At 37.3% G+C, this 15,070-nt stretch overlaps 1 protein-coding gene across 1 annotated transcript in view; it reads left to right on the top strand.

Annotated features, from left to right (window-relative positions):
• RADX (RPA1 related single stranded DNA binding protein, X-linked) overlaps window positions 1–15,070 on the top strand; it is a gene marked incomplete at its 3' end in the record, with an annotated part of 99,187 nt that overhangs the window by 15,627 nt on the left and 68,490 nt on the right. Inside the window, 1 exon segment of the mRNA XM_053699164.1 lies at window positions 10,674–10,781. Within this exon segment, the coding sequence (XP_053555139.1) occupies window positions 10,674–10,781 (108 nt within the window).

The raw sequence follows: 15,070 nt of genomic DNA, 5'->3' as shown, positions 1-15,070 counted from the left end.
TACACACATTAAAGGGACATTCCAGTCAAAATTGGAATCCTCATGGATGCATTTCAGTTTTGAATAGAAGCATTTTTGTAATATACATTTATTAACAAAAATGCTTCTTATAAAATCTATAGCTGTTTCAAATGTGTATTAAAGTATGCACCGTGCACCAGCATTTTAAATGCAGCAGTTGCTCAGAGAGCCTAAGGTGCTTGTACCGTCTGGTAATTACTCAATTTGTTAATTGCTGACATGATACGAGCTCCACTGGCTCTCTCAGCAGCTGAAGGATTTAAAATGCTGGTGTACTGAGAATTGTTAGTTATGCTTCACATGCACCTGCAGAGAAAAATGCTAACACTAAAACAGTAATAACTTTTGCCAATACATGTGTATTGTAAATATGTTTCTATTGAAATATGCAATTCATCTATGTGCATTTACATTTTTGACTGGAATGTCCCTTTAAGTCTTCCCAGAAGCAATACACACCTTCTTGAGCTCTCTGAGCTTGATTACTGGTACACAGGCCCTTTACAGCATATGTGTGTATGCCGCAGAAAAAACAGTAAACACTTTTACTAGGAGCATTTTTGCTAATGGAAGTATTTTGCAAATAAATGCACATTTATACACATTATACACGTTTCAATTTTGACCTTTCTATCCCTTTAACACTCAAGCGGGAGCGTTAATTAGCATGCCACTTGTAATCTGGCCTGTAATCTGAATCATTTTAAGTATCATCTATTTAATATTAAAGATGTAATGCAACAAACTTCGTTAATTCCCAGTTTATCTAAGAGTTGATTTAATGCCTCTTAGCAGTTGCGAATAACTGTGTGTGTGTGTGTGGGGAGATGAAGTAGGGAATATTCTTAATACCTAAATTAGATCTTCTTGACCTGCTTTTTTAGATCTTAAATCTAATCTACTAGTTTAGATATGTTGTTTTTTTTGTCTAGGAGTGCTTAGTTGGATATGTGGGTTTCCTTCTATAAAGTTAAGAAGTTCTCTTCTTGCCGAAGATGTCGAGCTTCCTATATCTGACTTGTTTTGTCTGTTAGGGCATATTTGTATTCCTACTGAAATAGTATCTTTGTTTTTAACATCATGAATGCCTCAGTTGGGTAACAAGGAATTGATATGAATTCTTGTTTTGTATCTGATAAGGTTTGATCTCTTTCAAGCATTGCTTAAGTATCTGTATTGTCTTTTAGAAATGGATTTACAAGGTGAATTCTTGTTTTAAAAATGTTTTGATGTTGTTTATTGGGAATGTTTGTCTCCCATCTTTTGTGATATGATTTGAAGATATAATGGTTGACAAAAGGTTAAAGGATATGGACTTTGGAACAATATGGTTAGGTAGGTTTTAAATATATATTCCTTGTCCACTTTTATATAGCCTGAAATTAATCAGTATTTGCAGAAGTTGTGTCATCCTTTTTAATAACAGACACTGATCAAATGTGAACTTGAAAAGGAATCGTATGGTTATTTCTCATATAACTTTTATAGATAAATAAATCTCAACACATTATTGTTTATAGAGCTGTAAAAACCTCAGTCTTAAGCCTCCATTGATAAAGATTCAGACATAGCAAGGGAACCCTTGTGGAGTAAGTTCACTTTTGTCTCAGAGGTGGAGGAGTTAAATCATCTCTGGTTCATCCATTATGATAGATGAGCCCTGGTTTTGAGATGATTCCTCAAATAGAGCTTAACATGGATAGGCAATTCACTATTTGGAAAACTTGTCTGTACACTGTTTATTAAATGGGGTTCATGCCTGCTTATTGGAGGCTTACATTTACCCACCAATAAGCAAGCATAACCCAGGTTCTCAACCAAAAATGGGCTAGCTCCTATGCATCACATTCCTGCTTTTTAAAAGAAAGAAAGCAAGAGAACGAAAAAAAAATTGATAATAGGAGTAAATTAGAAAGTTGCTTAAAATTACATGCTCTATCTGAATCATGAAAGTGTCCCTTTAAAGTCTGTACCTTTTTTCCCTATGCACATTATAATCAAAAGCAGAGAACCTAGTCTCATCATTAGGCTGCTATATTTTATGGGAGAGTTGTAGATGTTAAATCCAGGGCCGTCTTTAACACAGGGCAAAAGGGGCAGCTGCCCAGGGCCCAGTCTCTGTTGAGGGGCCCAAGAGTCCTAAAAAAAAAAAAATTTGGGGAACACACACATTCAGTCATAATACTGTCACAGTCAAAAGTACTCTGCTTATATATATTTTTTTTAAAAACTGTGCCAGACCGTGCCGGTATCATGTGACATGCCAAGCTATTGTGCTGTTTTAGATGTGCACTGTGCAGCACTGAATGCAAAGCCCTAACTCGGCATCCAGCCATTCCCACTGCATCAGAAAGGTCCTACTGGGGTTACCACTGTTACCAGGTAACTGCTCTGGTGGTGGGGATTGTTTCTGGGTAGGGTTGACTGTAGGTGCATGCAGCAGAAAGCTGGAGCGGCAGGCACATGAGGATTTGAGCATCTGTGTAGCTGCATACACTGCTCTCTTCAGTCTTGAGGCTGTATGACACATCTCACACTGTATCCATGCAGCCTTGAGCAGACAGCATTCAGTCTGCTGGTCCCCTTAGCCCTGCTCTTCCTGCTGTGGCTCTAAAATCAACTAACTGAAGTTTGTTAGGGGAACAGTGCTATGTAGAAAGGTGTCAGTGGGAAGAATAAGTGAGTGCACACACGCCCCTCTCCATGCAGCATTGTCTAGTGCAGGGTGAGAGGGAACTTGTTCCTAGCAAAGAAGTGACATGTGCTGCTGTGGCTGATGTATAGTGTCATGCTGATACTTCACACATTAATGTAAGGTTTATTTTTATAGTTTTTGTTTTCTCTCTGTCTCAGATTTTACAGCTTCCCATAGCAGTTCTGCTGTTTCAGTCAGTAAACTTATATCTGTCTGCACCTCCATGCTTCCTCCTCAGTCTTTAACTTTCTTTGCTCCTGTTGGCTGCCCTAAATCTCTTTAACCAGCTGACCTCACACCAGAATCACATTCAAAAGAATATTAAATGAATCCACAGTGGAGGAATTTATATATTTATTTACTTATTAATACTGCTTAGGTCCAGTTTCACATACTGCAATTTATATAATTTTTTTTAAAATGATTAGCCCAGCAGTGGATGATCCACTGCTGGGCTAAAATTTTTGAAAACAATTATAAAATAAATTGATTTAGTTGTTTTTTGGGATCTTGGGGTGGAGAGCAAAATTGCATGGGGTGGGGGGGCCCAAGAAAATTTTTGCCCAGGGTCCAGTCAACATTAAAGACGGCCCTGGTTAAATCAGTGCACAAGTAGTTAAATAACCATCCAATATTAATGTGGATAAAGCAAAATAAAGTAAGCTAAAGCTGCCTTTGATGCTACAAGCCCAATACAAGTCAGAAATGGCAGAAAAGATGTTTGCTTGATGAGATGCAAAATATGAAAAGACTCTGCCATTGTTAAAGTAAGGCATTCGTTTTAGGAAGGGTTGCCCAGCTTATTGGCTTTGAAAAAGTATAAGGCCAGATTTGTAGCAAAATGAAAGCCGTAGTCACAGTGTAAAATCAATATAAATATATGACTGGCTTAACCTATGCCTTCTGGGTAAGGGGGCAGGATTCTGCCAGCTGCATAAAGGTTCATACTAGTTATATGAATAAACACTTAAATAGACATACAAGTGAAAACAGTAAATGCTCTTATATGTTAGAGCATTTTATTATTTTTGTTACTATTATTGGATGTATATAACCATGTGTTTAATCCCTTTAAATGAATTAAACATATAAAGTCAACTCCATAACAGCAATGCACTAATAGGACCTAGCTGAGATAAGAGGTGGTATGTAGTGGCTTAGAGACAGGCAGACATTTAGAGGTTTAAAGGTTATAAAGTATATTCATATAGCAATGTTGGTTGTGCAAATCTTGGGAATTAGTAGTAAAGGACTAGATTATCTATCCTTTTAAAAATTAAACATTTTGGAGTAGACTGTCCCTTTTAAAGTTACATGCTCTATCTGAATCATGAAAGTTTCATTTTTAAATTTGAATGTCCCTTTAACTGAGAGCTGAAGACACACACTTTCCAAACCCTACAATGAGCATCCATCAGGATGTGCTATCAATATCATTGGGCTGTACTAAGATTAGCGTGCAAATTTGTAAAACATGAATATGGCAAAACAGAACAACCAGAGAATATTTAGCACGGCCTACACCCCTTTTAGGGCTAGATTACAAGTGGAACGCTAATTTAACGTGCGCCCGTAAATGGGTTAATGTGCACATTAAATAACCAGCCATTATAAGTGGCTGGTTAATGCTACCGTGAGCTTTGCAGTAGCACATTGCGCTAGCATTCATTAACAAGATACCAGATCTCTGGTTAATAAAAAAAAAAATGTCCCCAAATTTGCCCCAAAATAAAGTGTAAAGTTCTTTTTTTTAAAAATAAAAAATGTAGCATCTTTATTTTTTAAAATAACTGCATGAAGCAGTTTTAAGGGGTTAAAGTGTGCGGATGTGGGTCTTAGAAAAAAACGGCACTGAAAAGTGCCTTTACATTACGGTCAATAGGGACTGTTATTACTCTAAATATACTGTATATGTTTATGCTTATATACAGTACATATATATATATATATTTATGTGTTAGCCTGTGGTGCTACGCTCATTCTACCATTGTGTCCTATTGGATTAATACATTTTCATATTTTTAGAAAAAAGGAGGTGTCCCACAGCGCCCCCTTATTGTGTAATTCCTTCTGGCTCCCTAGTAACAAGATACCTAGTATATCTTGAAGAGGATTAAGTATATAGGAAATAAGAACTAAGGAGCGCCTCAAATTAGGGCGAAGGATATTCAAAGTGTAGAGATAAAATGGCTTAATTTATTCTAGGTATAAAACAAACTCTGTGGCACAACAGTTATAAAATAAGACCAATCAATTACAATATTATTAACATAAAAACAATCATGGATCCATGACTCAAAAATAATAAAAATGTCAAGAACCTGATAGCACACACAATGTTCCTAATACAAGTGGAACAGTTTAAAACATAAAACAGTATAAAATACGAATAAGATCACATCTGTTAAAAAGATTGGTGTTGGCTAGCTACAATGTCTTTATCCAGTTTATAAGGAAATAATTATTTAGTGCAGATCAAATTGAGAAATGACATATAATAAATTACAAACAATAAGTTGAGCGTGTGTATCCACACTAAATGTGAAAAAGTCCCTGATGAGAGATATGTGTGTCCTGGTCCCTCTAGGGAGACCAAATCCAGAAATGAAGTTCCTCTTTATCCAATAGTGGTGATAGATGAAAAATAGCACAGGAAAAAACACCCAGCGCCTATTGGTTTTGACCCCTAGCTCGGATAAATTGACCCCTAGTGGTCAGCTAACAAACAATCGAAATTTAAAATTATATATCCAAGCGCCAACAAAAAGAGGCAGGGTCTTAGCTAAAATTAATTACTTATCACTATTTATTACAATGTTCATTCCATTTCTGGAAGAAAGTACATGAATTAACAAGCAATGAAAATCAGTGACTGTTACAGTTTACTATTTCCAATTTTCTACCTTGGAGTCTCCAAGTGAATAAAATTATTAAGTTATAACACTTATTATGGTATCTCCAATCTTATAAAATATAAGAATTCAAGTCGAGTATCACATATAAGTCAATATGAACCTTTCATTCCCTCATGGATCCATGTTAACAATCTAAAATAAGCTCACAGTAAAAATGGACTCACAGTAAAAATGGAAATTGGGCTTTCACCTGTGTCCTTATTAAAATATATAGGATTTTAAGCTCACCCGCTAAAGTAATAGCAGGGATTCTTAATACCCTAGATTTTGTCTATTGCTGACAGTCTCTATTAAAAGGCTGACAACCACTAAGAAATCGGCTTATCTCTTATAGTATGCACAATAACATACACTCCTAATATCTGAGCGAGTGCCGCTATATCACAGCAGCTATCGCTAATTGATTTTTGTTACTTCTGGATATATATGTAACCAAAGCCTAGGCTCATTGATAGAGCCTAAGCACAGTATCTATGCTGCTGACAGATACACCAGTGTTTCCAGCGGGTGGCTACTATTCAAATGACCGTGATATGGTAGTGACTGAATAACTATACAAAATAAACCCAGTGTATTCAAATTTTAAAACAACAAAATGAACAAAATTAGTGCTAACCTCTAAAACTTTGTGTCGAACTTTACAAAAGAAATATGTGAATAAGTGATTTCTAGTGATTACTCACTCCTTTAAACATGTGTTTAACATTCAAAATTGCAAATCTTATAACTTTAAAATACGCAAATCTTATAGCTCTAAAAAACGCTATTTTTGTGAAACAATCTGTTATCAATACAATCCAGGTGGTATTATAATGATACCGTGAAAAGGTTAATCTGAAACTGTTAATAATAAAATCCTAAAAAGTCTATATACAGTGTCTCTTCAGTGTTATGTGCGGCTAACCATGTTGCCTTGAAATTTCAAATAAAACCAATGTCAAATGATTAGACCTTAGTCTTCAGTAACTTCGGTGTGTCCCCAGATGATGTTAATTCCCCGGACCAGTGGAGATGCCAATCCTCCTTTTCAGTTTGTTTATGTGTGTGTCTGCAATGGTGTGCGGCTCAGTTTCTTAGCTTCCCAAGTGTTTATAACGCTGCACGACTGATCCCTCTGTTAAAACAGATAAAAACAATAGTGTAGATTGCAAATATCAGTCCTAATGTAAGAAATACACTCACCAGCCAACGCGTTTCGGTCGTAAATCGACCTTTCTCAAGACTGGTTTTTGGTCACAAACAAAGGTGTTCTTATACCTCTTTCATCCTGACCTTAATTTTGGTCCCGGAAGTGTTTGTCATAATCCCTTCGGTTTTTATTAAATGTTTTGTTTGTCGCTTTGTCTATAATCGACTCTTTCTTAGCTTCTATTACTCTCTACATTTTCTTTTATTTGTTCTACTTATTTATTTTCATGTTTTATTGTATTGAGATCTTTGGTTTCTTGTTTTGCGTCTCGTTTTTTGGTCTTTTCTATTGGCTAGTCGGAGTTCCTTTTGTGTTACGTAATTGGCCAGTTTCTGTGGGTGTGTGGTTTTCAATACTCCCTATTGGTTCGCTTAGACATACAAGCAAATATAGGAGTGCCACTCACTAAATCTCCAATAGAAAAGTGAAGTCCAATCCAGTTTTCACATTTATATATGTATAAAATTTGTATCTGTCATACATTAAAAACAAAGAGAGAAGCATTCGAATATAATAACCATAGTGAGGTAGAGAAAGGAAAGCCTGCAAGAAAAAGCGGTGATAAAAATCCTAATGAGAATGTATGTATAAGGGTATTAATATACCTGCTGAAAAATAATGACACTAGTCAAAAGGGGTTTTGAAAACTCGGATAAGATCCCTAAGTAGGCTATCCAATAAGAAAAGAGATAAAATACACCCCTCCAACATAAGCATGATACCACAACCAATGGGGATGATCAAAAACCCTACACGCCCAGAATTTGACGAATTATAAAGTTCTAAAAGATTAGAAATTGGGATACTTTAAATAAAGATAAATATTAGGATTACACAAATCAAAAGAAAATAAAAGAGTAAGAAGCGATCGATAAATTAATAAAATATTTGAAAGGCTTAATATCACCAACTGAAGCTATAAACTACAACCAATAGGGAGTATTGAAAACCACACACCCACAGAAACTGGCCAATTACGTAACACAAAAGGAACTCCGACTAGCCAATAGAAAAGACCAAAAAACGAGACGCAAAACAAGAAACCAAAGATCTCAATACAATAAAACATGAAAATAAATAAGTAGAACAAATAAAGGAAAATGTAGAGAGTAATAGAAGCTAAGAAAGAGTCGATTATAGACAAAGCGACAAACAAAACATTTAATAAAAACCGAAGGGATTATGACAAACACTTCCGGGACCAAAATTAAGGTCAGGATGAAAGAGGTATAAGAACACCTTTGTTTGTGACCAAAATCCAGTCTTGAGAAAGGTCGATTTACGACCGAAACGCGTTGGCTGGTGAGTGTATTTCTTACATTAGGACTGATATTTGCAATCTACACTATTGTTTTTATCTGTTTTAACAGAGGGATCAGTCGTGCAGCGTTATAAACACTTGGGAAGCTAAGAAACTGAGCCGCACACCATTGCAGACACACACATAAACAAACTGAAAAGGAGGATTGGCATCTCCACTGGTCCGGGGAATTAACATCATCTGGGGACACACCGAAGTTACTGAAGACTAAGGTCTAATCATTTGACATTGGTTTTATTTGAAATTTCAAGGCAACATGGTTAGCCGCACATAACACTGAAGAGACACTGTATATAGACTTTTTAGGATTTTATTATTAACAGTTTCAGATTAACCTTTTCACGGTATCATTATAATACCACCTGGATTGTATTGATAACAGATTGTTTCACAAAAATAGCGTTTTTTAGAGCTATAAGATTTGCATATTTTAAAGTTATAAGATTTGCAATTTTGAATGTTAAACACATGTTTAAAGGAGTGAGTAATCACTAGAAATCACCTATTCACATATTTCTTTTGTAAAGTTCGACACAAAGTTTTTGAGGTTAGCAGTAATTTTGTTCATTTTGTTGTTTTAAAATTTGAATACACTGGGTTTATTTTGTATAGTTATTCAGTCACTACCATATCACGGTCATTTGAATAGTAGCCACCCGCTGGAAACACTGGTGTATCTGTCAGCAGCATAGATACTGTGCTTAGGCTCTATCAATGAGCCTAGGCTTTGGTTACATATATATCCAGAAGTAACAAAAATCAATTAGCGATAGCTGCTGTGATATAGCGGCACTCGCTCAGATATTAGGAGTGTATGTTATTGTGCATACTATAAGAGATAAGCCGATTTCTTAGTGGTTGTCAGCCTTTTAATAGAGACTGTCAGCAATAGACAAAATCTAGGGTATTAAGAATCCCTGCTATTACTTTAGCGGGTGAGCTTAAAATCCTATATATTTTAATAAGGAAACAGGTGAAAGCCCAATTTCCATTTTTACTGTGAGTCCATTTTTACTGTGAGCTTATTTTAGATAGTTAACATGGATCCATGAGGGAATGAAAGGTTCATATTGACTTATATGTGATACTCGACTTGAATTCTTATATTTTATAAGATTGGAGATACCATAATAAGTGTTATAACTTAATAATTTTATTCACTTGGAGACTCCAAGGTAGAAAATTGGAAATAGTAAACTGTAACAGTCACTGATTTTCATTGCTTGTTAATTCATGTACTTTCTTCCAGAAATGGAATGAACATTGTAATAAATAGTGATAAGTAATTAATTTTAGCTAAGACCCTGCCTCTTTTTGTTGGCGCTTGGATATATAATTTTAAATATAGATGAAAAATAGTGCAAGTGTATCCAAAAGTCCAAAAATAATTATTCAGTGAGAAAAAATAAAATGATTTGTGAAAAAATTCGCAAAAAATCAGAAAACATAAAAAATGATAATAGTACAAAAAATTAAAAAAACAAAAATAACAAAACAACAACGTGAAAGTCTGCAAAAATCTAATTTGGTTGCTTCACAAAAAATATATAGAATAAAGTTATCCTTAGTGTCTCTAAGATGAAATCATTAAAACAATTTGTATATTAGATCAAAAGTGGAATGAGCAATCCCAGTGTACTTGTGGAATACAAAAAAAGCAAAAATAGTGCAATATCGCTTATAGTACCTTAAATATATGGAATGAGGCTTACCATAAACAGCCAACACGTTTCGGCCCTTCTTTAGGCCTTTCTCAAGACTATACTTTGTGTCCAATCACAAGCGCCCTTAATTTGCGCCAAAAACGTACCTTTGAACCGGAAGTGTTAGTTTCCAGTCCATTTTTTTAAAAACTCAATTTTTGGGTATATGTTTATTTGTAGGTTATCTTAACTCCTATTTGTGTCTAATTATACTTTATTACACTTGTATAAAATCTTTATATGACTCGCAGTGTCTAAACCTAGGTTCCGGCGTCTCATTCATTAGAACAGGAAATTAGGTCACATGTGTTTACATCGTTTCCTGTTATTCGCCTATTTACCTTTATACAATACTGACTGTATCTTAGCCTTTTATGTCATACGATAAGTTGAATCAGTCTTGTACTTCTTTATGAGTATGTTTTGGAAAATCCGAAATTAGTATTGTTCATCCGCATCGTCAAACCGGAAGTGACGAAGGTACCTATTACGTCACTTCACTTTCATATTTTTACTTAGGAGCAAGCTGTTTTTTCTTCTTAATATATGTATATACACGTATAAACACAGGCTCCTATTAGAGCCTATGGAATTGCACTCTTGTGAGCGCAAAGCTTCCATGCAATGGGAACGCAACCTCACATTTGCTTGCTATGGTATTACGAGTGGAGCGCAAATATCACACTTGCGAAAGCGCAATTTTGCGCTCCACTCGTAATCTCCCCCTTAGTGTTTCATAATAAATACACAATAAAAAATCTGGAATTAATTATAGTTATTTTTATTGTAAAACTAGAAGACTTATGTTAATTATTTTCTTTTTTTATAGTGACTTATTTGGTGTGCACACAAATGCGAGTTGTCCGAGAGTTTCCTGATGATCCATCTTGCACTGTATACCTTACAACTTCTAACGAGACTCAAGTGTTTATAACTGGTGAGGCAACAAAGAAGTATTTTTGCAAGGGTTGCTAAGACTTATGCAAAAAATATTGTTCTGTACCAGTAGCTAAAAAAAAAGTTGACAAAAGTATAAAATGTCTAGTTTCAATCCTTGGTATATGAAACACATAATTTACAGCCAAGTTATATGGTACAATAGAATGTGCTCTAATTTCTTTACAATGGCATAAAGAGTCCACGAATCCAATCTAATTACTAGTGGGAATTTAACTCCTGGCCACCAGGAGGAGGCAAAGAACACCCCAGCAGAGCTGTTAAAGGGACCTGTCACGGCCGTGCTTGGATTTGAACCTGGGACTCCTGGTTCCCAGCCTGTTTTTCTTTTCCTGTGCCACCAGAGGTATCTGTTTATGTTTGCAGCTTTTTGGAGACCTGTTACCTGCAGTGGATTACTCTCTGGCTCCACCTGCTTGCCAGCTGCAGGTAGTTTTCTAATCAGCTCTGCTATAAAGGGCTGCTTCACTAATCATTTGGTGCCTTGACATTGTGATTGATTTCCTTTGTTTTTGCCTCTGTTCTGTTTCCTGAATTCCTGTTTTATTGTTGGATCCCTGGCATCTGAACTTGGCTTGCTGATTGACCATTCTTCTGGATTCCCCTTTTTGCTTTATGAAAGATTGGACTGCTTTCCTGGCTACTGACCCTTGGCTTGTATTCTGACAATTCTTTTGTATCCTGTATGCTTACTTGGCTACTGTGACTATCACCATGCTGTGAGAACTGTAAGCTTAACTGGCTGCTGAGTCTAAGCAACTATACTGTGACATCTGTTTATCCTGAAGCCAAGTACCTCTGCTGTGAGTACCTGTATACTTCCTTAGCTGTTGGTACTAAACTCCACTGCTGTAAGAACTGTATGTTAATCTGCTTGCTGAGTCTAAGCAACTATACTGTGACATCTGTTTATCCTGAAGTGAAGTACCTCTGCTGTGAGTACCTGTATACTTCCTTGGCTGTTGGTACTAAACTCCACTGCTGTAAGAACTGTATGTTAATCTGCTTGCTGAGTCTAAGCAACTATACTGTGACATCTGTTTATCCTGAAGCCAAGTACCTCTGCTGTGAGTACCTGTATACTTCCTTGGCTGTTGGTACTAAACTCCACTGCTGTAAGAACTGTATGTTAATCTGCTTGCTGAGTCTAAGCAACTATACTGTGACATCTGTTTATCCTGAAGCCAAGTACCTCTGCTGTGAGTACCTGTATACTTCCTTGGCTGTTGGTACTAAACTCCACTGCTGTAAGAACTGTATGTTAATCTGCTTGCTGAGTCTAAGCAACTATACTGTGACATCTGTTTATCCTGAAGCCAAGTACCTCTGCTGTGAGTACCTGTATACTTCCTTGGCTGTTGGTACTAAACTCCACTGCTGTAAGAACTGTATGTTAATCTGCTTGCTGAGTCTAAGCAACTATACTGTGACATCTGTTTATCCTGAAGCCAAGTACCTCTGCTGTGAGTACCTGTATACTTCCTTGGCTGTTGGTACTAAACTCCACTGCTGTAAGAACTGTATGTTAATCTGCTTGCTGAGTCTAAGCAACTATACTGTGACATCTGTTTATCCTGAAGCCAAGTACCTCTGCTGTGAGTACCTGTATACTTCCTTGGCTGTTGGTACTAAACTCCACTGCTGTAAGAACTGTATGTTAATCTGCTTGCTGAGTCTAAGCAACTATACTGTGACATCTGTTTATCCTGAAGTGAAGTACCTCTGCTGTGAGTACCTGTATACTTCCTTGGCTGTTGGTACTAAACTCCACTGCTGTAAGAACTGTATGTTAATCTGCTTGCTGAGTCTAAGCAACTATACTGTGACATCTGTTTATCCTGAAGCCAAGTACCTCTGCTGTGAGTACCTGTATACTTCCTTGGCTGTTGGTACTAAACTCCACTGCTGTAAGAACTGTATGTTAATCTGCTTGCTGAGTCTAAGCAACTATACTGTGACATCTGTTTATCCTGAAGCCAAGTACCTCTGCTGTGAGTACCTGTATACTTCCTTGGCTGTTGGCACTAAACTTCACTGCTGTAAGAACTGTATGTTAATCTGCTTGCTGAGTCTAAGCAACTATAATGTGACATCTGTTTATCCTGAAGCCAAGTGCCTCTGCTGTGAGTACCTGTATACTTCCTTGGCTGTTGGTACTAAACTTCACTGCTGTAAGAACTGTATGTTAATCTGCTTGCTGAGTCTAAGCAACTATAATGTGACATCTGTTTATCCTGAAGCCAAGTACCTCTGCTGTGAGTACCTGTATACTTCCTTGGCTGTTGGTACTAAACTCCACTGCTGTAAGAACTGTATGTTTATCTGCTTGCTGAGTCTAAGCAACTCTACTGTGACATTTGTCTTCCTGAAACTAAGTTGCCTTACCGAGATACTGGTGTATGCTCGGCCTGTTCCTGAACCCAAGTTGCCTTACCGAGATACTGGCGTATGCTCGGCTCCTTCCTGAAACCAAGTTGCCTTACCGAGATACTGGCGTATTCTCGGCTCCTTCCTGAACCCAAGTTGCCTTACCGAGATACTGGCGTATGCTCTGCTCCTTCCTGAACCCAAGTTGCCTTACCGAGATACAGGCGTATGCTCGGCCTGTTCCTGAAACCAAGTTGCCTTACCGATATACTGGCGTATGCTCGGCTCCTTCCTGAAACCAAGTTGCCTTACCGAGATACTGGCGTAGGCTCGGCTCCTTCCTGACACCAAGTTGCCTTACCGAGATACTGGCGTATGCTCGGCCCCTTCCTGAACCCAAGTTGCCTTACCGAGATACTGGCGTATGCTCGGCCCCTTCCTGAAACCAAGTTGCCTTACCGAGATACAGGCGTATGCTCGGCCCGTTCCTGAAACCAAGTTGCCTTACTGAGATACTGGCATATGATACCAAGTACCCTGGCTCTAATACCCGTGTATGCCCACTTTGATACTAATATCAAGTACTCGTAAGGGTCGTCTGTGTCTGTTGAAGGACTTCTGCTTGAACTGTTCTTTTACAAAGACTTTCATTTGTTTATTATCAGTTTGGAATATAACCTCGATGTGCTTTACCTCTTGTTTTCCTTGCATTACCTTAGTAAAGTTACTTTAAGAAAAGCCCTTCTTTGTTCTGTGTTTCCATTCTGGTATACTGAGTCCTACTCACCTCTTCACATCCTCTCAGCTTAACTCAGCCATCACCTTGCACATGCTCCAAACCCCTGAACCTACTCAGCCGAGCATGACAGGACCTTTAACAATCGACTTCTAATAATCCCTAAAACCTACTTTTTCTTATTAAAAAAAATAAAGTAATCACTGCTGTCTATTTTATCTGTTCCTCTTAGCCCAAATTTTTGAAGGAGACTCTCCCCCTCCAAGAGCATGTCCGTAGTTGACAATGATAACACACAGAAAACGGTTAGAGCATAAAACTTGTGGGCAGAGTTGAAGAAGAAAAAAAAATGTGTGTGTGTGGGAGGGGTAGTTAAAACATAAGCACCGTAGTTATAAGCATTTTATTTAAATCTTGCTGCATAATATGTTTTATATACATAGACTTGGAAATTAAATATATTTATACCCTCACTGAGTAATAACTGATTTCAGACACTGCAGCTCACATGCTGCAGGCAGAGATGTGATTCCTCTAAGTACTGTATATGTATAGACAATATGGGGTGTGTGTGTCACATGACTGCATCATGACCATGTGACTACTGTGCCCCTGTAACGCACACTACAATATGGCAGCTTACATAGGAAATCAAGCACTGGATCAACACTGTTTCAAAACAATCTCCTTAAAAAGTTTGGACTAAGAGGAACAGATAAAATAGGCAGCAGTCATTACTTTATTTTTATTAATAAGAAAAAGTAGGTTTCAGCAATTTTCATCAGGTGTTTAATGTCCCTTTAAGTATCACTCCTACTTCCCATAAGTACCCAGTCATTCTTTGCCTTATATGTGCGAAGATGGTGTCTGAAGATATTAATCCTTTAATGGGTACTTTTCCCTGCAAGCAAGGATTGTGGCTATGCTGTGTCCATGTAATCCTCTTTAGTAAGAGTAATGGTGGCTTTTAGCAAGTTAGAAGACGGCGAGGTAGTCCTTGCTTACACTTATGCTACCCCTCTACAGAAAATCAGGGTTGGTTACGCTGCTTTTCTTTTTCTACAGGTCCCTGTCAGAGGTCGGCTGAGTCTGTCATACCTGAGAAGCTGTTACTGTCCTGCAACTGGATCCACAGGTAAGTGCTTTCCCTTCTAGGTTAGAAGGAA

The sequence above is a fragment of the Bombina bombina genome, chromosome 1, assembly GCF_027579735.1.
Source record: "Bombina bombina isolate aBomBom1 chromosome 1, aBomBom1.pri, whole genome shotgun sequence".
In the NCBI taxonomy this organism is placed as follows: domain Eukaryota; kingdom Metazoa; phylum Chordata; class Amphibia; order Anura; family Bombinatoridae; genus Bombina; species Bombina bombina.
Note: the sequence above shows the minus strand (reverse complement) of the source record. Positions and strands in the feature narration are given on the sequence as shown.